Below are 22,244 nucleotides of genomic sequence, written 5' to 3' on the forward strand. Positions count from 1 at the left end.
TGTACGGTGACAATTGAGAACCACGGGATGGTATCCTGCTTGACACTGCTCACGTTACTCCACAGCCATGAATACCTTAACAACTTTGCCTAGGTACCTTACCTAGTCAAAGATAAAGGAAGAATACATATGCGCAAAGGATGTCTCCTTCCTGTACTTCATTTAAGCACCCATGAAAGGTTTTGACGTTTGAAACTATCCACTACTAAGTAATATGCAGCTACCAATACCGTTCAACAAACAGCTGATATGAAGGCTAATGAGATAATTCGGATTTCTGTAGGATACATGCATAACCCCCTGCTTAGGTTATCTGCCTACACCTCATTCAACTCGCGCTCGCTTGGGTCCCACCGTTGTTTCTGTAGCATTAATCTTTGGGGCAAGATATTGTGCATCCGAAGACACATCAAGCCACGAGGCTTCTATTGGCTCGACTTTCTTCATAACAAACTCCTGCAGAGCTCCAGCTCCTGGGGCATCCATACGAATAGCGACGGACGAGACCCTTGGCACTCCAAGACAAGAACTCAAGCGTTCAGAGCATGGTTTAGATAAGCCTACCAGGCGGGTTTTCCTTTCGGAACTGGTCTTCCTAGATGCCGCCCCAATCATCTGTGGGAAATGGCAGTTGAATGTTGAGGCTTGATCGCCCCGCGCTACAAAGACCATGGAATATTGTCGGTAGGGTTCGTCTCCCATTGATTCAGTTTCTTGTCGCGAATACAACTGCAGGTTTCTAGTAATAGAGTTAAGGCCGACATCGATACTGGCTTTTATCTCGGGCATTGGGGGCACTGGAAGTTGTTCTGAAGCCTGGGCTGTCTTCTTGGCCCCTTCCTCCTTTTGCGATGAACGCTTCCCCTTGGATCTCTTGATTTGTGTCTGTCGATACTGCCCAATGGGGCTCAGGAGGCTGTGGGCGTTAGAAAGTCTCCGTATTGGATTTCATGGCCTTCAGGGAAAGATATTTGTAAGACTCGGCCAGGTTGTAAGCTGACTTACTCGCACAGCAATTCGAGGATGGTGTCTTGATCTTCTGTCAAGATTGAGGGCCTATTCGTGTGAGACTTCAACAGCCTAGAAACTTGAGAGATTGTCATACCATGGGACAGTAGAGAAAGGAGTGTCAAGCTGGTGCACAACCTTCTTACGGGGGGCTTGGGAATTGGGAGCGGACATGATGACACTCAGTGACGTGAAAGACACTGCAAACAACAAGCGACTTCCGATCAACCCGCTAATTGTAAGCTACTATGTAAAATTGGATGTTCTGCGAAGAGCAGCGTGGCTACAAGAATGACATGAGAAACCTGAAAAAGTGCTGCAGCTATTCACAATAAAATAGAAGGACGAATTATGTGGGGCAGGATTTTTGACGAGGAGTTGCTTATTAGCGCCGGGTTACATGTCATAAGCCGCAGGAACAAACTCTGAAAAGGCCAGTTGAATGGCGATCAGTCATTGAAAGGATTTTGGCTAAAGTATGGTTGCTCTTGACAGCTGTGAGTTGGCTCTTCCTTACCAAACTTGCAAAGAGTTGATGTTAGATTGCCTCAATGAAATCAATGGCCTTGGCTAACATTTGATAGACGATGTGGCTTGCACAACCACCTAGGTAGGTAGGCAACTAAGGCAGACACACGCTGGGAAAGGCCCGAGAGACCATGGGCAACGTTCAATTAAGTAGATGGATCGTGAAATTACAGCTTGCCTACCTACTCATAACCCCCTTATTCAAACTCCTTTGAAATGTGTGGAAAAATAAGCCACCACTGCTTGAGGCATGGATGCAATTGATAGGTAGGAAACATGCAGGCGTCGAAAATGAAGCAGCCTAAGGCAGACAGCCGAACATGGTCACAAATCAATTCAAATCAAGCATGGTTGGTCATCATGAATTGTTGTCGACAGATAACCACACAGATTGGAGTAGACAAGAACTTGACTTCCAAATAAAGTTACTTATAGTACCTACTTCGCCCGAATAGCAACGCCCAAATACTCAGTTGATAGAGCAATGAATGACGCATATTTGGGTAAGTTGCTTCTGCCGTCATTTACCTAGGTATTCATGATTGAAAGTTGGTTGGATGTTTGATGCCCCACCAAAAGACACGCTCGTTATCATGACAACTCTCGCGTGAATGACAAGGTTTTATTTTATTTGAAGTCTTCGCTTCACGTGTTCGCAGGGCTTGGTGGCAATCACTGTAGCTGGGTTTATATCTCTGATTGAGTTACTAATTAATATTTTGCCCATACATATATATATACGTCCCTGTTGAATGCTACTGTGGCCTCGAGAATCAATCGGCAGTATAGGTATAAATGCCAAACTTGGTACCTTAACCTACAGTACCGTCCTCGGAGCCAATCGAGAACGCGTCCTTGATGTAATCGCACTATCCTCACACCTTTTTACCCCGCCCTCCGACAGCAACTGACATCACGCCCAAGCTGTCTGGAAGCGAGCTCCCCACTAAAAGGATCTCAATTTGTGCGGAACAACTGTCAGTGCCAAAAACAACTGCAAGGCAACCGGGCACCAGGGAAATCTTGATCTACCTGACTACCTACCCAGCATAAATCTTAGCTCGACGGCACCAGAGAGACCCTCCATTAGAAATCCCCGAAAGCTTCAAGGTTCTGGCACGCACCATTTTCACCCCTTACCCAGCAGCGGCTGTGAGGGTTCTCTTATCACCCTTCCTTCTTCATACTTTGTACGGGTACCTTACCTGAAAACCTCCATAGCTTCCATTAGCTACCTATATATGCCCGCTCACATGAAAGCAGGCTGTCTTCTTCCAACAACCTTCTCATTCGACAAGAGAGTATCAAAAGTTACCGTCTCGTACTAGTTTTCTTGAAAAGGCAAGTAAAACACATCCCTATCCTTCTATTTTCCCCAAACGAATGTTTCCCGTTCCCTTCCAAACCCTTCCCATGCTCTGGTGTCGGGCTACTATCTGCACCCCCAGTGCTCCTGTGATAGCGGGGTATCCACACTAGCAAACCGCGAGCGCGCACTGCCAATCCTTGCTCCCCCGGCCTGAACTAAGGTGCCTAGGTACCTTACCTACTATCTATCCTAGGTATCCTCAGATCCATCTCAAAAGCCTTATCCATCCAATCCATCCACCTGTTTTCTTATCCGCATCACAAGCAAGTCCCAAAGTGTAAACAGTATTCCTCTGGGCAACCATCTTTCATCCGTTCTTGAACGTCAGGATCTCTTATTCGCACACATTTGCCTACGTCTCCCTTACCCCCGTACTCGTGCTTTGACTCTGATTCCCTCTTCGAAACTTCTTATATCTTAGAGCTTGGGAATCTTGCTACTTTGCCCCGCTACATTTCACAGTTTCTATCAAACCCACATGTTAATTTTGTGCAGCTATCGCCGGGGCGTCTTTCGCGACGGTGTGACGTCTCTGCACCTCCACGCTTTGTCCCCGTTGGCCTCTTTCTACGATTCCGATGGATCCAGCCTCGAGATCTCCCGCCCTACCAGATCGTGCTGCCTCCGCTGAAGCGAGCTCGACCCGGCCGAATCCCTTCGATGACAGTAACATATCATCTCGCAAGCGCCAACGAACCTCGCTCTCCGGGTCTCCTACCAATTCTCACAGCACCGTGAATCCTGGTCACGACTCTTCTCGCTCCGCCACTCTTGACACTGAACCTGTCTTGCCTCAGCCTGGCTCGACAACTGTCTACTCTCAACCAGACTCAGTCGCGCCGAAGACTTCAGATACAGGGCCTCCTGTTTGCGACCCATTAACAGAGCCGCCATCAAGCATGGCTACTCTTAACCTGAGAAACGCGCCCGAGAACGACTCAACTTCCTCACCACCTCCTCCACCGAACGTGGCCCAGTCAGTTGCGGCTGAGACTACGGCTAATGTCTTCAAGGACCAAGTCAAAGAGAGCGTCGAGGATGCTGAAGTCGCCATGGTGCCACCTCCCCAGAATCTCGACACTCCACGGTCCAGCTTCTCGCATTCAGCAAGCCCTCCCATCGAAGTTATCACTGTGCAGTCGGATGATGATATGGCTTCTGATCGCCAGAGCATTGGGGTTTCAATAGTCGATGATGATTCTGTCATGATCGATCCCATCAACGAATTTCCTTTCAGAGAACCCACAGAGACACTGGAGGGAATGGTGGTGCGACTCTGCAATTACATTGAAACTCGTAAGACGCATTCTCCTTTTCCTAGGGGGTTTAGATACTAACAGTACAGAATCGTCGATCGATGCAGGAGTCATCTACAAACTCCAACAATGGCTTGGACGGTATATTGATTACATCACTACTGCCAATCAGCAATTGGTAGTCGATTCATGTCGTCTTAACCTTGTTTTCTGGGTGACATTCCCACGCATTATTACCACTATGGCTGCTCACAAGTAAGCCCATCACGCATGCTCCTGTGTACCGAGACTAACGTTTCACAGGCCTCCGTTTCTAGCAGATGATGTGCTACGGCATCATACCAAGGCCATCTTTTTAGACTACGCCAGGTTGTCAGCATGGTTCGTCAATCAGGATATTCACACGACCAATGAGTTCATAGCAGAACAGGGAGGCCGGGGACAGCAGACTGTCGAACTTTTCTGCCCATGCTACCTTCAGAACCTCCACTCAATCATCAACCCGCTATTGTTAAGTGATGATCAGTATCAGCATTTCGGGGCCTTGTCCACGACCTTTCTGAAGGCATACCAGGACAGCCCAGGCGGGAGCCTTAGTCGCCTTCTCCAACTGACAAGAGCATTGCTCCAAATTATCCCTACATATCCCCGGTTGACTAATGACCTGGCACCTATATGCTTAGTCGCCTCAGATATCATGGAGGATTCCTGTAACATTGGTACTCCCGAAATTGCTTCCAAAAGCAAACAGAAACTTCTGATAGGCCACACGTTGCTCGATCTGATGCACGGAAGATTGGACACCATGATTGACAAAAGTCCGACGCATCTCGCCGCAGACAGTGTTCTTGTGATCATTCAAGCTTTGTCAAATATGATCAACATAGCTCTCAAGGGTGATCACGCAGCTGCAACTCTCATGTTGGAACGGCACCGCACCGATTTTCCAGCAGTGCCTCTCAGATACACTGCTGAAGCGATTTCCTATGAAAACCGCTTTCAATTCTTGATCAAACTAATCAAGTCAAGTCAAATGCAACTTCGATTTCAAGGCATGACACAAATGTGCAAAGAGCTTGTTGGCTTCTGGAAAAAGCATTGCGACAGCAAAGCCGAAGACGGGGGCCATTATGTCGAACACATTGCGGAATACCTGATCCGGACCGGATTCATCGACTACCTACTAGGCGCCAACTGCCATCCTGAAATTATTGTTGAGGGTGCTAATATCATTGGCTTCATCATTGTGACGAGAAGGTATCGAAGGACGCATATCGATAGGTTTTGGGAAGGCATTACTTCCAGGCAAGACCCCCGTACCGCTGACGCTCTGGCTCGTATGGTCATTCAATTCGCGCACCTTTTTGACGACGACGGGGTTTTGCTTCTCTGTGAGAAGTTCCAAACTCTTCCCATAGACGCATTCACGCCCGCCATCCGAATGCTCTGGGAGGCTGTCATGAAGAACATGGCAGAAAAATGTTCGAATGGGCGTCTTCTGTTTGTCCAACCGTACAGTTTATGTATGCGTCTATTGAGGGATTCGTCTGTTTGCGCATCCGGATCACAAGTCATGTATCCTGACATCCAACAAGCAGCAATGCAGAAATTCGTAGAGCTCCTGAGGTGCGGCCCAGATGATGAAGGGAAGCAACAGCTCTATCTTGGTTGTCTTCAAGACCTTGCAAATAAGTCTGCAACAACCCTGGGGAGCCTTTGGTGTTTGTTCATCACATTACAATCAAGGGACATGAGTCAAGAAATGCGCTGGCTAGTAGAACACCATGACCTGACAAGACTCGTAATTGAAGAGTTGGAACATGCTATTGGCGCTGGCCAGGCGGCAGGGATTCCGGCGGTTCTCTCGTGCTCTGTCAACCAACCTCGGAGAGAGTTCATTGCCAACCTTATCCAGCTTGAGCCACCGTCAATCACCGAGGACCTCGGTGTCAAACTATGGGACATGTTGGTAGGACCAATGTCCCTTTCACCAGGTGATAGGCGGGTGGGCTGGGAAATCTTGAACAGTGTCCATCGCAAGCACAAAAATGGTAATTCTTTCCTCCGAGCTTGTCTGACCTACCATCTTCCAGCCCTTTCGTCCGAATACTTCTGTGAGGGCGTGCTTGAGTTTCTAAGAATTGAGATTCTCCCACGCCTCAACGACAATCTCAGCCTTGCTCTCGATGACCCCGAAGCAGTTGCTACGAGTGGCATTGAACAATTGTGGCGCCTCATTCTTGAGGCCGAAGACGAGACTCTAGTAGATAGGGCCATACGAACTCTCGCAGTTGATGTCTATATCAACAGTCGACTTTTCAACTCTATCCCAACTCTGAGAGCACAATCTGTCCATCTGAAGCTAGCGAGTCGATGCTTAGAGCAGCTGAAAAGTGCTGCCCAGAAGTTGAGAAATGCAAGCCAAGGCACGAACAGCGATGACCAAGTCGTGGTTACCACAATTACTCTACAGCAGTCACAGCAGCAAGAAAGGATTTTCACCCGTTCGTTGAAGTTTCTCCGCTATATTCTTGAAGCCCACCAGTCGAAGCCATCCTTGGCCGCACCTGATCTACGAACACTGATCCCACAAGCCTCCCACGAGGTCCAAGGAGATCCTGCGGGCCTGAAGTATCAGTCCTTCGATGGGGACCAACAGACTGACATCAAGCCACTTGTCATTGGGAGGGCGAACACGGCAGCCTCGCTCCTCGCTAGTTTGCGGCAAGAGACTGGGTTCGAGAACTATCGGATATACTACCGAGGCCGACCATTTCTGCCGAGTGAGCAGGATATATGTAGGTCCCTAGAAGATCTATGCGTGCATGATGGCCTTATACTGGTCAGACGTGAGGAGGGTGGCCCCGCCCTCTCCAAGAGGGTCAGGCCAGGCGCTTCACCACTAGAGATTGAGATTTCCGCACACTTTGACGAGATATGGGAGTATTTGAGCATGGATGAAGCACTGGCACAAGAGGTAAGTATCCGCACGTTGGCGATCGGGACTTCGACTGACCTTTCCAGATTTACTACTTTCTCATCAAGCTGCCCACAGATGGCCACTTCATGAGGTTGATCAGCAGTGGAACAACGTCATATAAAGATATCTTTCCCTCAGGGCAGCCGTTCAAATCTCTTTACGCTGTCCATGCGTTGGTCGAATATACTGAGACCCTCCTCCCTAGCCAACTGATGGGTTATCTCAATGGTGTGACCACTGGCACAGGGTCCGATCATGTGATCCTTCCAGAGGCTCTCAGGACACCAATATCCTTTATCGTACAGGCAATCTCGGACGAGGACATATTCAATGGTGCTTCGGTATTCCTGCGGCTGAAGCTGGCGTCGACTTTGCTGCATGCCCTTAGGCAGTTTCTTGACAGTATGTTCACTCATTACACACGTTATTCGGCCTAACAAAGTTACAGGAATCAGCAACCTCAGATGTTCAGTACCGCCGCAGGGGCTCCCCCTTCCTGACCCAAACAGGTTGGTGAAAATGCTGTCTTATGCCATAGACTGTCCTGGTGACGTCTCTTCTCCGGTCATAGCAGGAGCGCTTGTGATCTGTCTTCGGCTGAGCATGCTTTATGACAAGTTTTGGGCTAAACTCAGCACAAACCCCGACTTTAACCATAACCTGCATCGTCTTCTACTGATTGATTCCCGCCAGAACATGAGATCACTTTCCGCGAAACTAATTGAAGAGCTTTTTGCGGCTATGAGTATTACCACTCTCATTAGGGAGACTGACTGTGAAAATTCAGTTGTATCCCATGAGTCCTCAATAGCTGGGTATTTCTGGAAGGTCACCAGCGCCATGATCAGACAAACGACTGCATTTCCCAGCCAGAGCGAAGAACTCTTCAGGTTGGTTTATTTCCTCGTTGTGAATATCAGCGACCGGTCGCCTGGGTGTTTGAACATTGAGAAGTTTGCCTCTCAAATTAGCCAACTTCTTCTGGAGCATACTACAACCGAGGTAAGCTTAGTCACTCTTGTCATAACGATATTGAGCAAGACAGCTGACCGCATGATCATTAGACCATTGGGCCATCTAGTATAGATGATTCGCTCGCGAGAGGTCTATCCTTACTGTTGCACACTTGTCTCGAGCTAGATAACTCAGTCGCACAGTCTAAGACACTTCCTAGGTATTGTGCTGCATCTTTGAGTCCCAGAATATATGCTGACCCGGCCCAGTAACCTCGCAATGTCACTTGTTTGGAAGCACCTATACCCTCCTAAAGACCTGCAAAGTGGGCAGCCTGTGCCCAAAGTAATTCTCAACGAAGAGACTCGAGCGAAACTTTCAGATGTGTTATTCACTCTTGTGAAACACGACCAGAAGAAGATGGTGGCGGTTGTGAAAGCTCTCGAGGAACAAGTTCCATTCTTCGACGATGAAGAGGGTACGTGCTGTATTCTAGTAAAAGTGCGAATGCTGACACCAGGTCCAGACGACCACTACATCTACGATCTCAATTACCATTTCGACCGAAACAGAGCTCTTCGAGCCCCTTGTGGGTATGCTGGTCTGCTGAATTTGTCCAACACTTGTTATCTCAACTCCTTGATGACACAACTCTTCATGAACACTACGTTCAGGCGTTTCATCCTCGGCTGCCGCATCGACGATCCTGCAAACAGCCAGCAACTCCTATCATACACCCAGAAACTGTTCGGTCATATGCAGGAGAGTTATCGTCGCTTCGTCGATCCGTCAAATTTCGTCCATTCCATCAAAACATACGACGACGCATTGATCGACATTCACAATCAGATGGACGTCGACGAGTTTTACAATCTACTACTTGATCGCTGGGAGACTCAGCTTTCAGGCCATGAGGAAAAGCGGGTCATAAAATCGTTCTATGGTGGTCAGCTTGTGCAGCAAGTCAAGTCAAAAGAGTGCGAACATATCTCGGAGCGACTCGAGCCATTTTCTGCGATTCAGTGTGATATCAAGGGGAAAGGCACATTAGCAGAAAGCCTCCAGGCATATGTGGATGGCGAGGTCATGGAAGGAGGTACGCAAAGTCCTATAGTAAGAAAACAGGAGATGCTGACCGAATAACCAGACAACAAGTACAAATGCTCAACATGCGACCGACATGTTGACGCGGTGAAAAGGTATTGGCCTCCCTCCTGGCGTGATGCCTCATAGTAGCTAATTTTTCATAGGGCCTGTCTCAAAGATGTTCCCGACAATGTCATATTCCATTTGAAAAGGTTTGATTTCAACCTGCGTACCTTGCAGAGAAACAAGATCAATGATTATTTCTCCTTTCCGGATCAAATTGATATGCGACCATATACCATTGAGCATCTCAGCAACCCAACGAGCGATATCGAGGAGGACATCTTCGAACTAGTGGGTGTGCTCGTTCACGCAGGCACCGCTGAATCTGGACACTACTACTCATACATTCGCGAGCGTCCCACCTCAAGGAATCGGCCCTTGTGGGTGGAATTCAACGACGACTCAGTAATGCCATGGGACCCTGCGCAGATGGAATACTCCACGTTTGGAGGTCCGGATCACCGTCCCATGTATGATCATAACGGCATTTCATACGACAAGAATTTTAGCGCTTATATGCTGTTTTACCAGCGTTCTTCATCCTTGCGCTCGGAACAGGAAAAGGTGCCGGCCCTTGCCATTCCGGCACCCCTTCGTGTTGACGTGCCAGACCACCTTGCGGATCATCTCTCAGACGAGAATACAAATATCCTCCGCCGCCATTGTATTTACGACCCAAGCAATGTCAAGCTTGTTCAAGTTCTCTTCCGTCAGTCACATCAACACTGCAGATCCATTGGCAGCTGCGAAAAGAGTTCGAGTATCAACAGCTTCATGGCTATGCGTAGTCAAGAGCATGGACTTCAGGATCTTGCCATGCGAACACTCATCGGTAATTTAGATCAGGTTGTCACAAGGACTAAGGACACTCCGGGTTTTCTCTCATACGAAGAGATTATTCAAGATGCAGTCACATCATGCGAGCGGTGTGCTTTTTCCTTCTATGAGTACTTCAATCAGCATCCGAGCGCTTTCCGCATGCTTTTGCAGCGTAATCCAGATCAATTAGTACGGAGCAAGATCAGGAACCTTTTCAAGGTTGCAGTCACGAAGATCTCGACGGCTTTGCCTAATGTCTACGACCCGGAGATTCGATACAAGTTGGCTCATGATGCTGACGGAGATGAGACACTCTCTGAACCTGATGCTTCCCATCGCCCCGTTATTGACGGCGTAATGCTGATATTCCAACACCTTTGGAAATTCTTTCATATTCACATTAGAGCCTGGGACGACTACTTCGGAGCTGTTCTAGACTTTGCTGATATGGGTCATCGGGAAACCGGATATGTCTTTGCCGCGAACTTTCTAGCCAGCGCTATCAGAATCATTTCTGCTGATCCGCTCCAGGAACTCAGTGGGAACTGGGCCAGAATGCTCCAAAGTGTCATTAGGCGGAACAATACTACAAAGCCTACCTCATATGTATCGATTATCAGACTAGTCAACCACTTGATGAGTCAGATGAGGCCGCAAATAGGAACCGGATATGTCGAAGACGCGACAGAGCGGGTGTCACAACCAGCTGAGGCCTTCAGCTGGACAACCGAAGAGGTGGATCTTGTTTACAGCAGCCCCAACGGTTCCTATACCAGCTTGTTTGTTGAAAAACTCCTGGCCCTCGATCAAGAACACGCAGGCAGCAACAATATCATCAGAATCTTGACAAAGCTGGACAGCGGTATGGATGAAAAAGTACTCGGGACCTTGAAGCTCTGTATTCGTGGTGAGACTTCGACCCAAGCCATGGATCCGTTTCTGCGGGCTTCCGTCACGTACCTCGAAAGCACAGAACAGCTCAGCAACGCCAAAGACATGATTGAGCACGTATCTATGCAAGCGAAAAGCCTTCAAAACACCGAGGGGGTGTATTTTGTTCAGCTCTTCAGAACAGCATTGGATCTCCGCCAACAGGACAGGGAATTTTGCAAGGCGATCCGCGCGTTCAGCCGTGACCTCATCCCAAGATGGGTACCTTTTCTCCTCGCAAGCCCTGAAGAACAAGTGCGCCGGAGCACACGTGACTTTTTAGTTTGCGAGTTGGGTAAGATTGATGCTGATGCTACCAGTGACCACGATGTCACCGTGGATGATCAAGTCTCAATCAGACAGATGATGAAGCAGACCGGTGTTATCTGTCTCCAGTATCTCAGGGACCACCATGTGCGCAGACGGGCTCAAATGAGTCGGGAGATTGCAGACAAGTTCTTGAAGGTGATTGAGGGGTGTGCAGCTACGGTGGCAACAACAGGGGATACACAGCCCGAGCTAGATGTGGAACTCCTCACATTGCAGGACGGTAGGTCACTTTCTCTGCAATTTTATCCAGTATCGCTTACCAGAAGGCTCACATGTTTCACAGATGTTTTGAATCCCTTCCGCCGGCTCATTGTTGACGAACTGGAGGAAGATGGGTCCGGTACGTTATAGTCGCTCAGCGATTCCAGCACAATCATAACAGACTTGAGGTGATGACTGACGTTGAGCAAAGACTGGGAAGGATCCTGCGGGTCATCTGAACAACTTGATGACATTGTTGAGATGAACATTCCAGGAATGAACGAAATAAACGATCTGGAGCAGATGTCATGAGGTTGGGATTATTCCCAAGGAATTCAGACGATCCACTGCGGTTACTCGAAACCAGAACATTACAACGGACACGGACAAGGACGAAAAGGCGTTCAGTAGAAGATAAGTGAATTCTTATTGATGGTTTGCTTCGACTAGACCCTAGCTTAAAGAACGAGTGGGTAATGGAGGGTTTATCAGGCTCATAACATCAATGTACAGTCATGGTATCGAGGCAGAAGCGAGTGTTTCTGGGGCGATTTGCATAGCAAGGAGTGATGGCGTCATGGAAAATAAGATGAACAGGATGAGGGAGTTATGGCTGAAACAGGCAGAGAAAGAGACGAGCTCCCAGTCTGTTCCTCACAGCCAGGACGGTATGAGACTCATCAGCTGATACATAGTCTGCCGGGTCAACGAATACACGACTACATGATCATGATAGCCAGGTAGATGATCCGATAAGCCGCGGAGCATCTCCTGGTGCTCGGTAACCTTGAATGAATTCACAGCCAGATTAGAACAGAGCTGTATCTGTTACCGCCAGATGAAGTGAGTTTGGCGCCATGTAGTTCTATGAATAGCGACTTGAGAAAAGCCTATGATTGACGGGAGACCTAAGCCGAGTGACAGACGGAGGGGGGGGGGGGGGGATGCGAGTTGTTGCCTATCCATTTCCGCACAAAAATTGGACTGGGAGTGGGTGCTCTGAACCAAGTATTGGAGGTCTAGGTCGTGACGGTAACGACAGGCCTGGCTGGCGGCTGGCTGAAAAGCTATCTTTAGCTATCGGACCAAAATGGTGGCCAGCCTTACTTGGCACGCCAATGCTACGATGGCAATCCACAGGTAAGCGAAAATTCGCAAGTTTGGAAACATGTCTCTACAGATGAAACAGCGGGTCTCTGATCTGGAGATGTGTTTCTGCTTGTCCTTGTGCGGTGGAAGCAAACGTTTCAAGCGAGATGTTTTGTTTTGTAGTTTGGTTTGTTTGATTCACGATAACTTGGAACATATTATTCACACATGTGCTCCATGCCCATATTGGGCTGCTACATTCACTGAAGGATGTCAAGGATCGAGTGTTGGTATCTACCAAGCTATCGAGATATTTTGGCCCGGGAGACGGGAACTGTTGGTCCGGGGTCATACCCTGACTGCCGAGATCAGGAGCAGCGATCTTGCTGTCGAGGTTAGTGTAGAGAGGAAACGCAGGAACAGAACGTGGGAGTGGTGTTGATGGACAAGGATAAGAGACTGTTTTTAGAACAAGAAGAATATGTACATAGGTGGGTGGGTACAGATACAGTATAGTCAGCTAGATTATGGAGACCTGACCGTTGAGCTTCTCAGTATAGACATGATCAATATCAAACTATTATATGAGATATCTTAATTAATACGTACAAGTGACAGTTATTAGTCTATCCCCTGCTCGATCAAAACCTGCGAGTTCATCGTCACACTCACATTCACATGCATGCATGCATACAGCCACTCACATGCCTTGCCAGGCCGCCAACGGCCTTCTAAATTAAGTATAAGGCTAGATCTGGCCAATCACAGTCACTTCTTTCAGCCCCGCTAGTAGCTAGAAATAGTAGCCGAGCTGCCACTAATGCACGTTAGCCGCCGAGATCCCTTGAGCTAAACCTCATTGGGCACTCACAGCGGGGCTGCATCTTGATGTACCAGTAAACCACCAAAGGTATCCATCCTCTTCGTAAAATCACCGCTTATTGCTGATCAGCTGCGAGTGATTGATGCTGCAATTCCCCTTTTTTACAACTCACGACAACAGAGCCTTACTCATCTTGGCACGCCTCCGTTTCATGTCCACCCCATGTCTACCCACATCCACCGAGGTTATCTGGCAGGCCACTCAGTGGGAGGCCACCAGGGGGAGGGGAAAAGTAACTGGATGGTGAAACATAAACAAGCTGCCTTTCGTTCTTTTTTTAGATAGAACATGTCCGGGGAAGAATAAGCTCGGACGCGGTCATCTCTTTTAATACTCTTTTCGTCCACTTGTTTCTCTCTGCTCTTGAAACTTTTCTGACGCAGGATTACGACGACAGGATCACAATACCATCAAGTTTGAGAGAATATCACAGCTGCTGTGCGGCTTTTTGCTCGGTTCGGTCACCTTGTTTTATCTTTCTTCTTATCTCTCTTCTTTTCGTTTCTCTCTTCTCAGTGTACCTCGTCGCCTGTTGGGTTTCCTCGTTCTTTGCCAGATCAGTTCAGGCCAGGCAGGTCAAGTCGTCCTCTTTACTGAAGCACGACCTCACAACTTCAAAATGTCGCTCAAGGATAGGATCTCGTCACCCCTCGAGGCTGGTACCTCAATCCTCGATGCTCATCACCTGCCTCCTCACCTGGCACCGGCTCTTGAGCATGTATCTTCGCGTCTGGCCCGCAAGTCGCAGCATATCACGCTTGTTGTAGCCCGTCGGGATTATCAACTCCCTTCTGTTGTGCCCCCCAAGGGTCTGCTGACCCCGACGACTCCTTCACCACTGTCTCCTGGTCTTCGCCTGAACCTCTCTCAAGGTCCTGTCTCCAGGCTCAAATCGCTGGTGAGGACTGGTTCTTCGACATCCCTGAGGTCGATGAATTCTCCGCGGAGTGCTTTGTCTTCACCAGGTCAGGTTCCCCCGCTTGAAGCGTCCAGCCCTCGGTTCAGATGGCCTCTTTCGCCATCCACACCAATGTCTCCTCCTCCCATGACACCTTGTACCGCATCATCGACCACCACCGATACCATGAGCTCAATGATGAGCGCTTCGTCAGGCTTCGGTATGCGACTTATCCACACCAACGAGCTCCACCCTAGGTCCGAGAAGATCCTCAACTCAATTCTGAGCAAGACGGAGAAGAAGTTCGCGATAGGGTAAGACACCTCGGTTCTCCATAGAACATAACTAACTCGCCAAAGCACTGAGTGGCTATCACCTGCTGTCAGAGCTTCCTCTTGCGGGCTCACCAACCAGCTCATCCATAGCTCCATCATCCAGAACGAAGTCCTTTTCTGCTCCGAAGGCCTCACAGTTCTATCACTCGATAGATTGTACAGTCTCAAGAGTGCCTTGTCCAGCTATTCCAAAACGAAATCCCACCTCCGTCTCGAAGACGCCGTTGACGAACTCCGACGTATCATCCTGGCTACCAATGGTGCAAAGGTTTCGAAAACCGCCATCCTCCGATCGTATGACTGGCTGAGTGTGTCTAATTGGGCACTTGTGGACCTTGATCGCATGTATAGGCGGGCATATGGAGGACCAGAGCAGTATGGTGGTATCTTGGGTCTTACTAGCTTTGCGGAGCCAGCCATAAAACCTATCAGCGACTCGCAAGAGCGATACAAGGAAGAAGAGGCTGAGGAGGCCACGATAGGCCTGGCTGTCTGCAAAGGAAAGACGCCCTCGCCCAAGCCTCTGCTCAAACTCCAGACAAATTTCACTCCGGGGCCCATTCTGAAACCGAAGCCCAAGAAGATTCAAGTCCCAGCTCCAGTTTCGGTTCCAGCCCAAGCTCAGGCTCAAGCTCAAGCGCAAGCACCAACCCAGACCGAAGTAGAAGAGGAGGAAGACGGCGATCGCACGGCACGACCGACAGATCAACTGTATTTCACAATGCAACAATGGGAGCCGCCTTCAACGATAGATCAAATCTTAACCGCCGGTCCCATCAATCGAAGCGCTTTCAGTCCCCTCACGCCGACACCGATCATGAGTCCAGCATCACCAAGATTTGGACCGTTAACGCCGCATGACTATGACGATATTTCGCCCACAACGCGAGGAGAATGGGGCTTCATGATGGCAGACAATGCCTTCCAGAGTGGTCGCAAGGCCGGAGTTGAGATCTTTTGATATTGCAGGCTTATTTGTTCTCTGTGTTTTTTTATTTTTTTTTCGGTTGCATGGCGAGCGTTTTGGCTTCAAGACACCCCTTTTGTTTGATTGCGCGTATGCTTTGTTATTAGCTGGCATATTAGACCTCAGCATTATAGAGGATGACGTATGTTTGTGGAGTAAATATGCTGAACGAAAATGGGGGGCAATAGATAGTACCATTCCTGAATATATTGAACGAATATGGGTATCATTGTCATCACTACCATCCGTACTTGCTCCCTGCCTCCTTTCGGTTATTCTTCCCCTTGGCAAAACTATCCTCAAGAGCTTCACGCTGACTCTGTGCATTCTGTACCAACTGGCGCAAGCTGTGCTTCCCACCTCCTTGGATCGCGCGCACAGGGTTGTGAGTCTGTTCCTCTCCTGCGGCCCGGATCTCTTCGTTGTGTCTGTATTCCTTATCCATGTTAAAATTGATAACTTTCTTGGCTGCTTGGTTGCCCAGGCCATTGCGACCAAAGAGTTCTCTTCTTTGAGCGGCAGTAAGGTTTAGGTCCTCGACTACTGTATCAAGGGACTCAGAGCCTGGTAGCGTTGTTGCAGATGGACCTGCTTGCGCATGGCTGGCATAGTCGCCATATGCGCCTTCATCATAGGCCAATGAGCTTTCTGCTGTCGCAAACATTGGTTCGTAAGTTCCCGAGGAACTCTTTTCTGCAGGTTCAGAAGGCTCTTCTGTGTGCAAAGAGAACAGCGACACCTTCTTGGGAACGGCTGGCGTGGCCTCTGGTGTTGCCTCAACCGGTTTCAACGGAGCCTGTTCATCTGTGGGAGCAGGCGCTGGTTTTGCCAGCCCTGAGTTCAGTTTCTTCTTCTTCTGGGGGTTCCTTGCCACAGACAGAGGCTTGAACATCAATGGCTTGCCCACCAACTTGACCTCGTCCGCTGGTTTTTGTCCTTCAGGTATCTGTGGTTGCGTGGCAGCCTTCGGTGTCGGTAGGCTCATGCCGTCTGCATTGTCACCTGAATTGTTCAGATCGCCCCCTGCTTCTCTACTGAATCCTGGAGCTGCGCTAGTCTTGAACTGAAAGGTTGGTCTCGTTGTCGAACTGCTCGACGCCACTGACTTGGGCTTGTTCGCGTTCTTGGGAGCTGGTAGAAACGAGTTGAAACCGGAGAACCTACCACCAACGGCTGTCTTGGTCCGTTTTTCTGGAGTTTCTTCGGCTTTCGGTTTATCGTTGGCGAGCTGAGGTAGGCTGACAACGATTTTGCCAGGGTTGGATCTATCGACAACCTTTTGGAAAGGCTTCTTGGAAGATGCAGATGATTTGGGGACTGATTTGACAGGAGCTTGAACTTCGGCTTCGGAGCCTGAGCCCTCCGAGTCGGAATAGTCGACAAGGCCCATGGTGGTCGATTATTCGATTAGTTAGTTGGTGTGATAGTGAAAGTACAAAAGAATCGCGACATGAAGTTGAAAGGTTCCACTTCTAACATGAAATGCAGCCACATCTTGACGAGGCTGTGCTCCACACTCAAGGGTATGGAAGGTGAGGTCAGATAAGGTGTCAGGGTGTGTACAGTAGGTGCTCCCTAAATTACCCCACTGTTGAACTCGTGCTCTAACAGTTACAGCGATGATACAGTCCCTGCTTTAGATTCTCGGCTTCTTGACAACTCACAACTCACGGTTCGGGGCAGTGTTAAACATGTTGAAGCAGTTGCTCGGCTCTCGGGAATCTCTTGACTTCACAGGGCGAAGCGATCACGTATAATTAGTCGCGACTATGTCCGTCATACAACTTGAAGAGTACGATCATGTCTTCGGTAATGGCTTTGCACAGATTCATAGGCTGACGTCGCATCCAGACTCGTCTCCTACCAGCTTCGCACAAGCTACCTCGATGAGATCGCAGACGGTGTTGGAGAGCGACTCCTAAACGTCAACGATGGCTTCATAAACTCGGCTCCTTTTAAGGCTGCTGGCTGGCGGCCGAATTCGTCCCACCACAAGCGGACACATTCACCTCCGATTCCTACTGCGATTGCCTCCGAGTACTTCCAAGCACCAAAACAGGCTGGCCTCACACTCGAAGATGGAGAAGAAGATGGCGGTATGCTCACTGCGGGCGGTTCGGATACTATGGGTCCAGGAATGGCTACCAGACGGCGCAGGCGTCGCGAGCAGATGGAGGAAGAGGACAGTAGCGACTTGAGCGATGAAAGCGATGACGACACGGACCAACGGGCTGCGCAACAGATCAAGTTTGCAAAAATGCCGGTCAGACACAGGGCGGGCTCATCACCACTACAGAACACCAACTTGAGGCAAGTCGGGGCTGTCTCACCAAGGGCGCCTCGTCGAGGCTCACAGTCTGCTTTGATAACAGTGCAGGAGAGGCCCCGGAGAGACACAGTCACCAGCAGTGAGATATCATCCGAAAACGAAACCGATATACCGACAGTCCAGAGGCATCGAGAAGCTGCTCGCGCTGCGGCAAGGGCTGCGAAGCTGCAGGCTAGAATTCTAGAGGAGCCCTCGCCCGGTATTCAACGAGCGGATACATCTCTCTTGCCAGAGGAGGAGGAAGATTCCGATGAGGCTTCCGACTTATCTGATAACTACGCCGAGAGTATCGACTCGGCATCGATTCTTGATGGCGTCGAAAACGCCATCAATGCTTCCCCCACCCGCCAGGTTGTTGGAACACCGCCCAAGAACTTCGTACGCCAGTCTACTATTCGCAAATCCAAACCACCGGCGCACCCCATTGTCCTCGGAGCATTACCACCTCCTAGGCCGATGAGCATGATCAGACCTTTGAGCGTCGCCCAGCCCAAGAGTCTGCTGTCAGCCGCCCTAAAAGCCAAGGACAAGAAATCGTCTATTCCCTTCCAGAAGTTCGCCCATTTCAGCGGGCAGGGAACGCAAGGTTCTATTGCTGTGCGTATATATGCACCTTTCTCAAAAACACCCAGCAAGCCTTTCCAGGTGCTTATCCGCCCACGTGTTCACGACGGACAAGGTGCCGAGCGGGTGGTGACGGTTGCAGACCTCATCGGCTTGAGTTTATACCGATACAATGAGGAGAAACTCGAACCTCCGTTGCCCAAGGGCAAGCTCAATATTAACTGGTGGACTCTACGTATGGTGGAAGAAGGTGGCGAAGTTGACGACGATTTCCCCCCCTTTGAAAGAACGAAGCCGTTGACATCTTTTACTACGGTTAATAATGCTGCTGCGCGCGGTGGAGGCCGCATGCGATCCAATTCAACTGCTTACGACGACTTTGCGTTGGCAGAAGCTTCAGAGGAGGAGTACCTTGAGAATAAGTCACTCACCCCACAAGAAGACGAAGAAGAAGAGCCAGCAACATCGCAGGATAGCGGCGGCGGGGTTCCTCTCACTCCTACGGAGCCAGACGCGGACGCAACTCCTCGAGGCACTCCAGGGACGGCTATTAACCCGTTCCTTTCGGAACGTCCGCGACAAAATCCTATCGTCACAACGACATATCGGTCGAACGCCCCCCCAGCAGACATACCTCAGGCACCTGCTGCAGCTCCCAATACGTCCCGCGGGCAGCAAAAGCTGCTTCGGATTCATATCATGTCATCAGATGTCGCACCGGGTCAAATGGTGACACTAGATGTGATGACTGATACTTACTTGGCTGAGGTGCTGGACATGGTATGCCGAAAGAGACAGCTAGATAAGGCCAACCACGTTCTTAAGCTTCCTGGATCAGGAGCGGTAGTCATGCTGGACCGGCCAGTTTCGTCCATTGGGAATGTCTCAGACTTGGAATTGTACAGGCGACGATTTGCAACAGATGGTCCGTTGACGATCACCGGCTCGCCGGGCAGTTCGTCCCCGAAGATGCTGCCTTTGGCCGAACAGGCCATGCAGAAACGCAGCAAGAAGTCACAAACGCCAATGGTCGGAAGCCATCCATTGGCGCGAGAATCGCTGAAGCAAGATGAGCTCAGCAACGCCAGCTACAAGAAGTACACTGTCTGGCGCAAACAGCCCATGCGCATCGTTGGCATGAGCGAACGCATTCTCGTGATCGACGGCGAATACATTCATATCATGCCAGCGTCTGGCGGTAAGGCATTGCATGACGGGTCAGGCAAGACAACAACAGTGCACTTTAGTAACGTGGTCGGGTGCAAAGTCCTCCGGAAACATCCCACGAATGTCAAGGTGAGAGTTTACTGTTCTTTGGGCCTTGATTACCATTCTAACAAAGCCGCGCATAGCTTGTTGTGTATAAAGCAACTGAGAGTAAACGATATGACTTTGAGGCCCGTAGTGCATTGGAAGCGGCTGAGATAGTGGAAGAGCTAAAGAAGGGCATGCCTAAATGAGTGGGATCGCAGATCCGAATGCCCTTGGGTGTTAGCAAGCCGTTGACACACTCGCCAGATTCCAGACTACATAAGCACTGAAGACACAAAGACCATGGCGCAGGCAATCCACCGGAATTCCTCGTTGTTTCCACACCACTTGTACGGATATGTCACTTTGTATACATAGAAGCAAATGGACTTGGGTTTACCTCTTTCGCTTGTTGGCAGAACCTCAATCCCAATGGCGATCGAAACGGCATATTTCGCTTAAGCCATGCCATACTTGAACGGACATTGAGCCATACTTTGATCAGTCCACGCATGTTTTGATTGCATTGAATCTCGATGAGAAGCGGTGTCGGCTACGGCGTCAGAAGCGAGGCTGAAAAAGCTGCTTGAATTATTGACAGACCATGCTCGGTATAATCTTGGCTAGCATTGGCCAAGACTGTCGAGCAAGGCAGTAGAATGTCGAAATGGCGATCCAAGGTGCCAAGCCGGGGTTATGGCAACAGGATACATATCATGGAGCACTGAAGATGAGGAGAGATGGAGTTGATGTGGAGACTTGGAGGGGGCGTGTGTGGCGTTGGGCCAAGCCGGCCACGACAGGGGAAGCTCTCAGATTGGATCAGGCCAGTAGAGAAGAGTCAAGAAGTGTTGGAGGTCCAGTGCTATCCGTGCGGAGCTGGAGAATTATGTGCAGATTCCGTCCATGTTGCGTGTACCCAGTCTCCGACTGTGCATGATGTTGCTTGAACCAGAACCGACGCTGTCCAAATCGTCAAGCAAAACAGATCAATTCTGCAGTGATACACCAATGGAACCCTTGCATCAATCGCTGATTGCTTGGTCTTTGTGTGATGTGACACCAAAATCAGGTGCTGTAGGCTAAAAAACTGATGGCTCTTCTGGCTAGGTGTCGCGTGCCGCGCGTTCAGGTACCTGACTACCTGAGACAAAAGAGCAAAGGGTGGTACTGGAAGGTTTCCCATCTATATACTTTGGTTGGTTTGGATGCGGATAGGGAATCAGGATTGTCGGGCTAATCCTGCCTGAGTCGACATGTTATTCCTGATCGAGTGCATACATACATACATACAAGTATTATGAGCCTTAGCTATTAGCTGTGATATTGTCAGCAACTAAAAAAAGAGATCGAGACAGCCAAGTGCTCCCTTGTCTGATTCTCCCCAGGTCGGGTCTTTCCACTGTCGTATTGGGGGATTGACAGTCAGTCGATCCTCTGCACTCCTTCAGACGCTCCTTTGGGCTTCTCGAACAAAATATTAGTGACTAGCGGACCTCTTAATACAGTCTCACTCCAAGTCCTCCTGGTTTCCGCGGTTCAGCTGGATAGGTACTGAAGAAGAAAGAGGCTGGGACAACCAACTCCTGAAGTGAAGGCAAAGAAACCAGGAACGCAAGGTTTCTCTCCAGGAGATAGTTCGAGGTTTGATTGGATGTCTTGGACATTGTTTCAGAGAAGTAAGCTTCCTTTTAACGCCATGCAGAGTTGGAGGGTGGCGTGTTGCATATACCAGTACCTATGTACGTACTGTACTGTATACTCCGTGAAACCGGATGCATTCGTATACAGAGCAGTCTTTTAGGTAATTCCATCCATAATTTCGATCATGTTTGAACCCAATGTCTGTCTACAGCGTCACAGTCCTTTCTGATGAATGAAGGATCAATATCACGGGAACAGTTACTGTATAAGGTCCTGGCTTATCAATGAAAAGTCCTTGTTAGTGACCCATGCAGACTGCCGTGTGTAGGGCTCGTGTTGGACCTGGTTCAACTGTAACAAGAAGAAAAGCCAGCAAACAAAGTGTGGAGCTTCCATCCCAAAAGGCCCACTGTGACGCAAATAATCACCTAAAATTACGCGATAGAGGTCCATTAGCATCAGCATTGGCATTGGCATTGGCAGTGAACAAAGGCGAAGACAGTGGCAGGATTGACTGCAGGATCCTGAGAAAAGGGGACAAGGCGATGCCGGCGCTTCCATCTTTTTAGACAGTGGAGGACACCAAACTAACACCCTTTGAAAGAATACTTGTAGTTAAGACTGTAGTAATATAATAAATACCTTGTGCTAAAATAGTACCTACCTAGTAGTCTTCTCAATCGTCTTACGTGGGCGTGGCTGTGGTAGAGCCGATGCTGTGGCGACCGTGGCTGACGTATCCGCAACTCAATTCAATCAG

At 49.3% G+C, this 22,244-nt stretch overlaps 5 protein-coding genes across 7 annotated transcripts; 3 read left to right on the forward strand and 2 right to left on the reverse strand.

The window, feature by feature from the left end:
* Positions 1–128: 128 nt before the first annotated feature.
* FVEG_16009 (hypothetical protein) lies at positions 129–1,366 on the reverse strand. 2 transcript variants are annotated; one of them, XM_018905241.1, is made up of 3 exons: positions 1,106–1,366; positions 1,006–1,056; positions 129–916 (listed from the first exon to the last, which is right to left on the reverse strand). In XM_018905241.1, the coding sequence occupies exons 1-3, from the start codon at positions 1,180–1,182 to the stop codon at positions 325–327; spliced, it is 720 nt and encodes a 239-aa protein (XP_018752873.1). In that variant the 5' UTR covers positions 1,183–1,366; the 3' UTR covers positions 129–324. The 2 variants fall into 2 exon arrangements, with proteins under 2 accessions (XP_018752873.1, XP_018752874.1); XM_018905242.1 differs by lacking the exon at positions 1,006–1,056 and having other exon boundaries at positions 1,106–1,322.
* Positions 1,367–3,114: 1,748 nt separating this feature from the next.
* FVEG_07066 (hypothetical protein) lies at positions 3,115–12,450 on the forward strand. The gene is made up of 12 exons (XM_018895581.1): positions 3,115–4,201; positions 4,251–4,416; positions 4,465–7,138; positions 7,186–7,543; positions 7,590–8,143; positions 8,206–8,315; positions 8,365–8,573; positions 8,622–9,191; positions 9,243–9,294; positions 9,346–11,543; positions 11,607–11,663; positions 11,736–12,450. Exons 1-12 carry the CDS (start codon positions 3,484–3,486, stop codon positions 11,834–11,836), a joined length of 7,767 nt encoding a protein of 2,588 aa, XP_018752875.1. The 5' UTR covers positions 3,115–3,483; the 3' UTR covers positions 11,837–12,450.
* A 747-nt stretch (positions 12,451–13,197) lies between these two features.
* On the reverse strand, positions 13,198–21,712 carry FVEG_07068 (hypothetical protein). Its single transcript, XM_018895583.1, has 2 exons — positions 20,241–21,712; positions 13,198–20,187 (listed from the first exon to the last, which is right to left on the reverse strand). The coding sequence occupies exon 2, from the start codon at positions 17,084–17,086 to the stop codon at positions 15,935–15,937; it is 1,152 nt and encodes a 383-aa protein (XP_018752876.1). The 5' UTR covers positions 17,087–20,187; positions 20,241–21,712; the 3' UTR covers positions 13,198–15,934.
* On the forward strand, positions 14,116–15,698 carry FVEG_07067 (hypothetical protein; the record flags this gene model as incomplete). Its single annotated transcript, XM_018895582.1, has 2 exons — positions 14,116–14,708; positions 14,754–15,698. The coding sequence occupies 2 exons, from the start codon at positions 14,116–14,118 to the stop codon at positions 15,688–15,690; spliced, it is 1,530 nt and encodes a 509-aa protein (XP_018752877.1). The 3' UTR covers positions 15,691–15,698.
* FVEG_07069 (hypothetical protein) lies at positions 17,233–21,453 on the forward strand. Of its 2 annotated transcripts, XM_018895584.1 has the most exons (3): positions 17,233–17,488; positions 17,548–19,885; positions 19,942–21,453. In XM_018895584.1, exons 1-3 carry the CDS (start codon positions 17,466–17,468, stop codon positions 20,047–20,049), a joined length of 2,469 nt encoding a protein of 822 aa, XP_018752878.1. In that variant the 5' UTR covers positions 17,233–17,465; the 3' UTR covers positions 20,050–21,453. The 2 variants fall into 2 exon arrangements, with proteins under 2 accessions (XP_018752878.1, XP_018752879.1); XM_018895585.1 differs by having other exon boundaries at positions 17,233–19,885.
* Positions 21,713–22,244: the final 532 nt, after the last annotated feature.

This window comes from Fusarium verticillioides, chromosome 7, assembly GCF_000149555.1.
Source record: "Fusarium verticillioides 7600 chromosome 7, whole genome shotgun sequence".
Classification (NCBI taxonomy): Eukaryota; Fungi; Ascomycota; class Sordariomycetes; order Hypocreales; family Nectriaceae; genus Fusarium; species Fusarium verticillioides.

What these genes read in the sequence shown, in the direction of transcription:
- FVEG_16009 (XM_018905241.1), bottom strand. Translation starts at nt 1,182, where the DNA reads ATGTCCGCTCCCAATTCCCAAGCCCCCCGTAAGAAGGTTGTGCACCAG. An exon ending in CCTTTCTCTACTGTCCCATG is followed by an intron (nt 1,057 to 1,105) that starts GTATGACAATCT and finishes TCACACGAATAG; the next exon opens with GCCCTCAATCTTGACAGAAG. An exon ending in ATCCTCGAATTGCTGTGCGA is followed by an intron (nt 917 to 1,005) that starts GTAAGTCAGCTT and finishes TAACGCCCACAG; the next exon opens with CCTCCTGAGCCCCATTGGGC.
- FVEG_07066 (XM_018895581.1), top strand. Translation starts at nt 3,484, where the DNA reads ATGGATCCAGCCTCGAGATCTCCCGCCCTACCAGATCGTGCTGCCTCC. An exon ending in ATGAAGCACTGGCACAAGAG is followed by an intron (nt 7,139 to 7,185) that starts GTAAGTATCCGC and finishes TGACCTTTCCAG; the next exon opens with ATTTACTACTTTCTCATCAA. An exon ending in ATTCTTCGACGATGAAGAGG is followed by an intron (nt 8,574 to 8,621) that starts GTACGTGCTGTA and finishes CACCAGGTCCAG; the next exon opens with ACGACCACTACATCTACGAT.
- FVEG_07068 (XM_018895583.1), bottom strand. Translation starts at nt 17,086, where the DNA reads ATGGGCCTTGTCGACTATTCCGACTCGGAGGGCTCAGGCTCCGAAGCC.
- FVEG_07069 (XM_018895584.1), top strand. Translation starts at nt 17,466, where the DNA reads ATGTCCGTCATACAACTTGAAGA. An exon ending in TCCGTCATACAACTTGAAGA is followed by an intron (nt 17,489 to 17,547) that starts GTACGATCATGT and finishes CGTCGCATCCAG; the next exon opens with ACTCGTCTCCTACCAGCTTC. An exon ending in AACATCCCACGAATGTCAAG is followed by an intron (nt 19,886 to 19,941) that starts GTGAGAGTTTAC and finishes AGCCGCGCATAG; the next exon opens with CTTGTTGTGTATAAAGCAAC.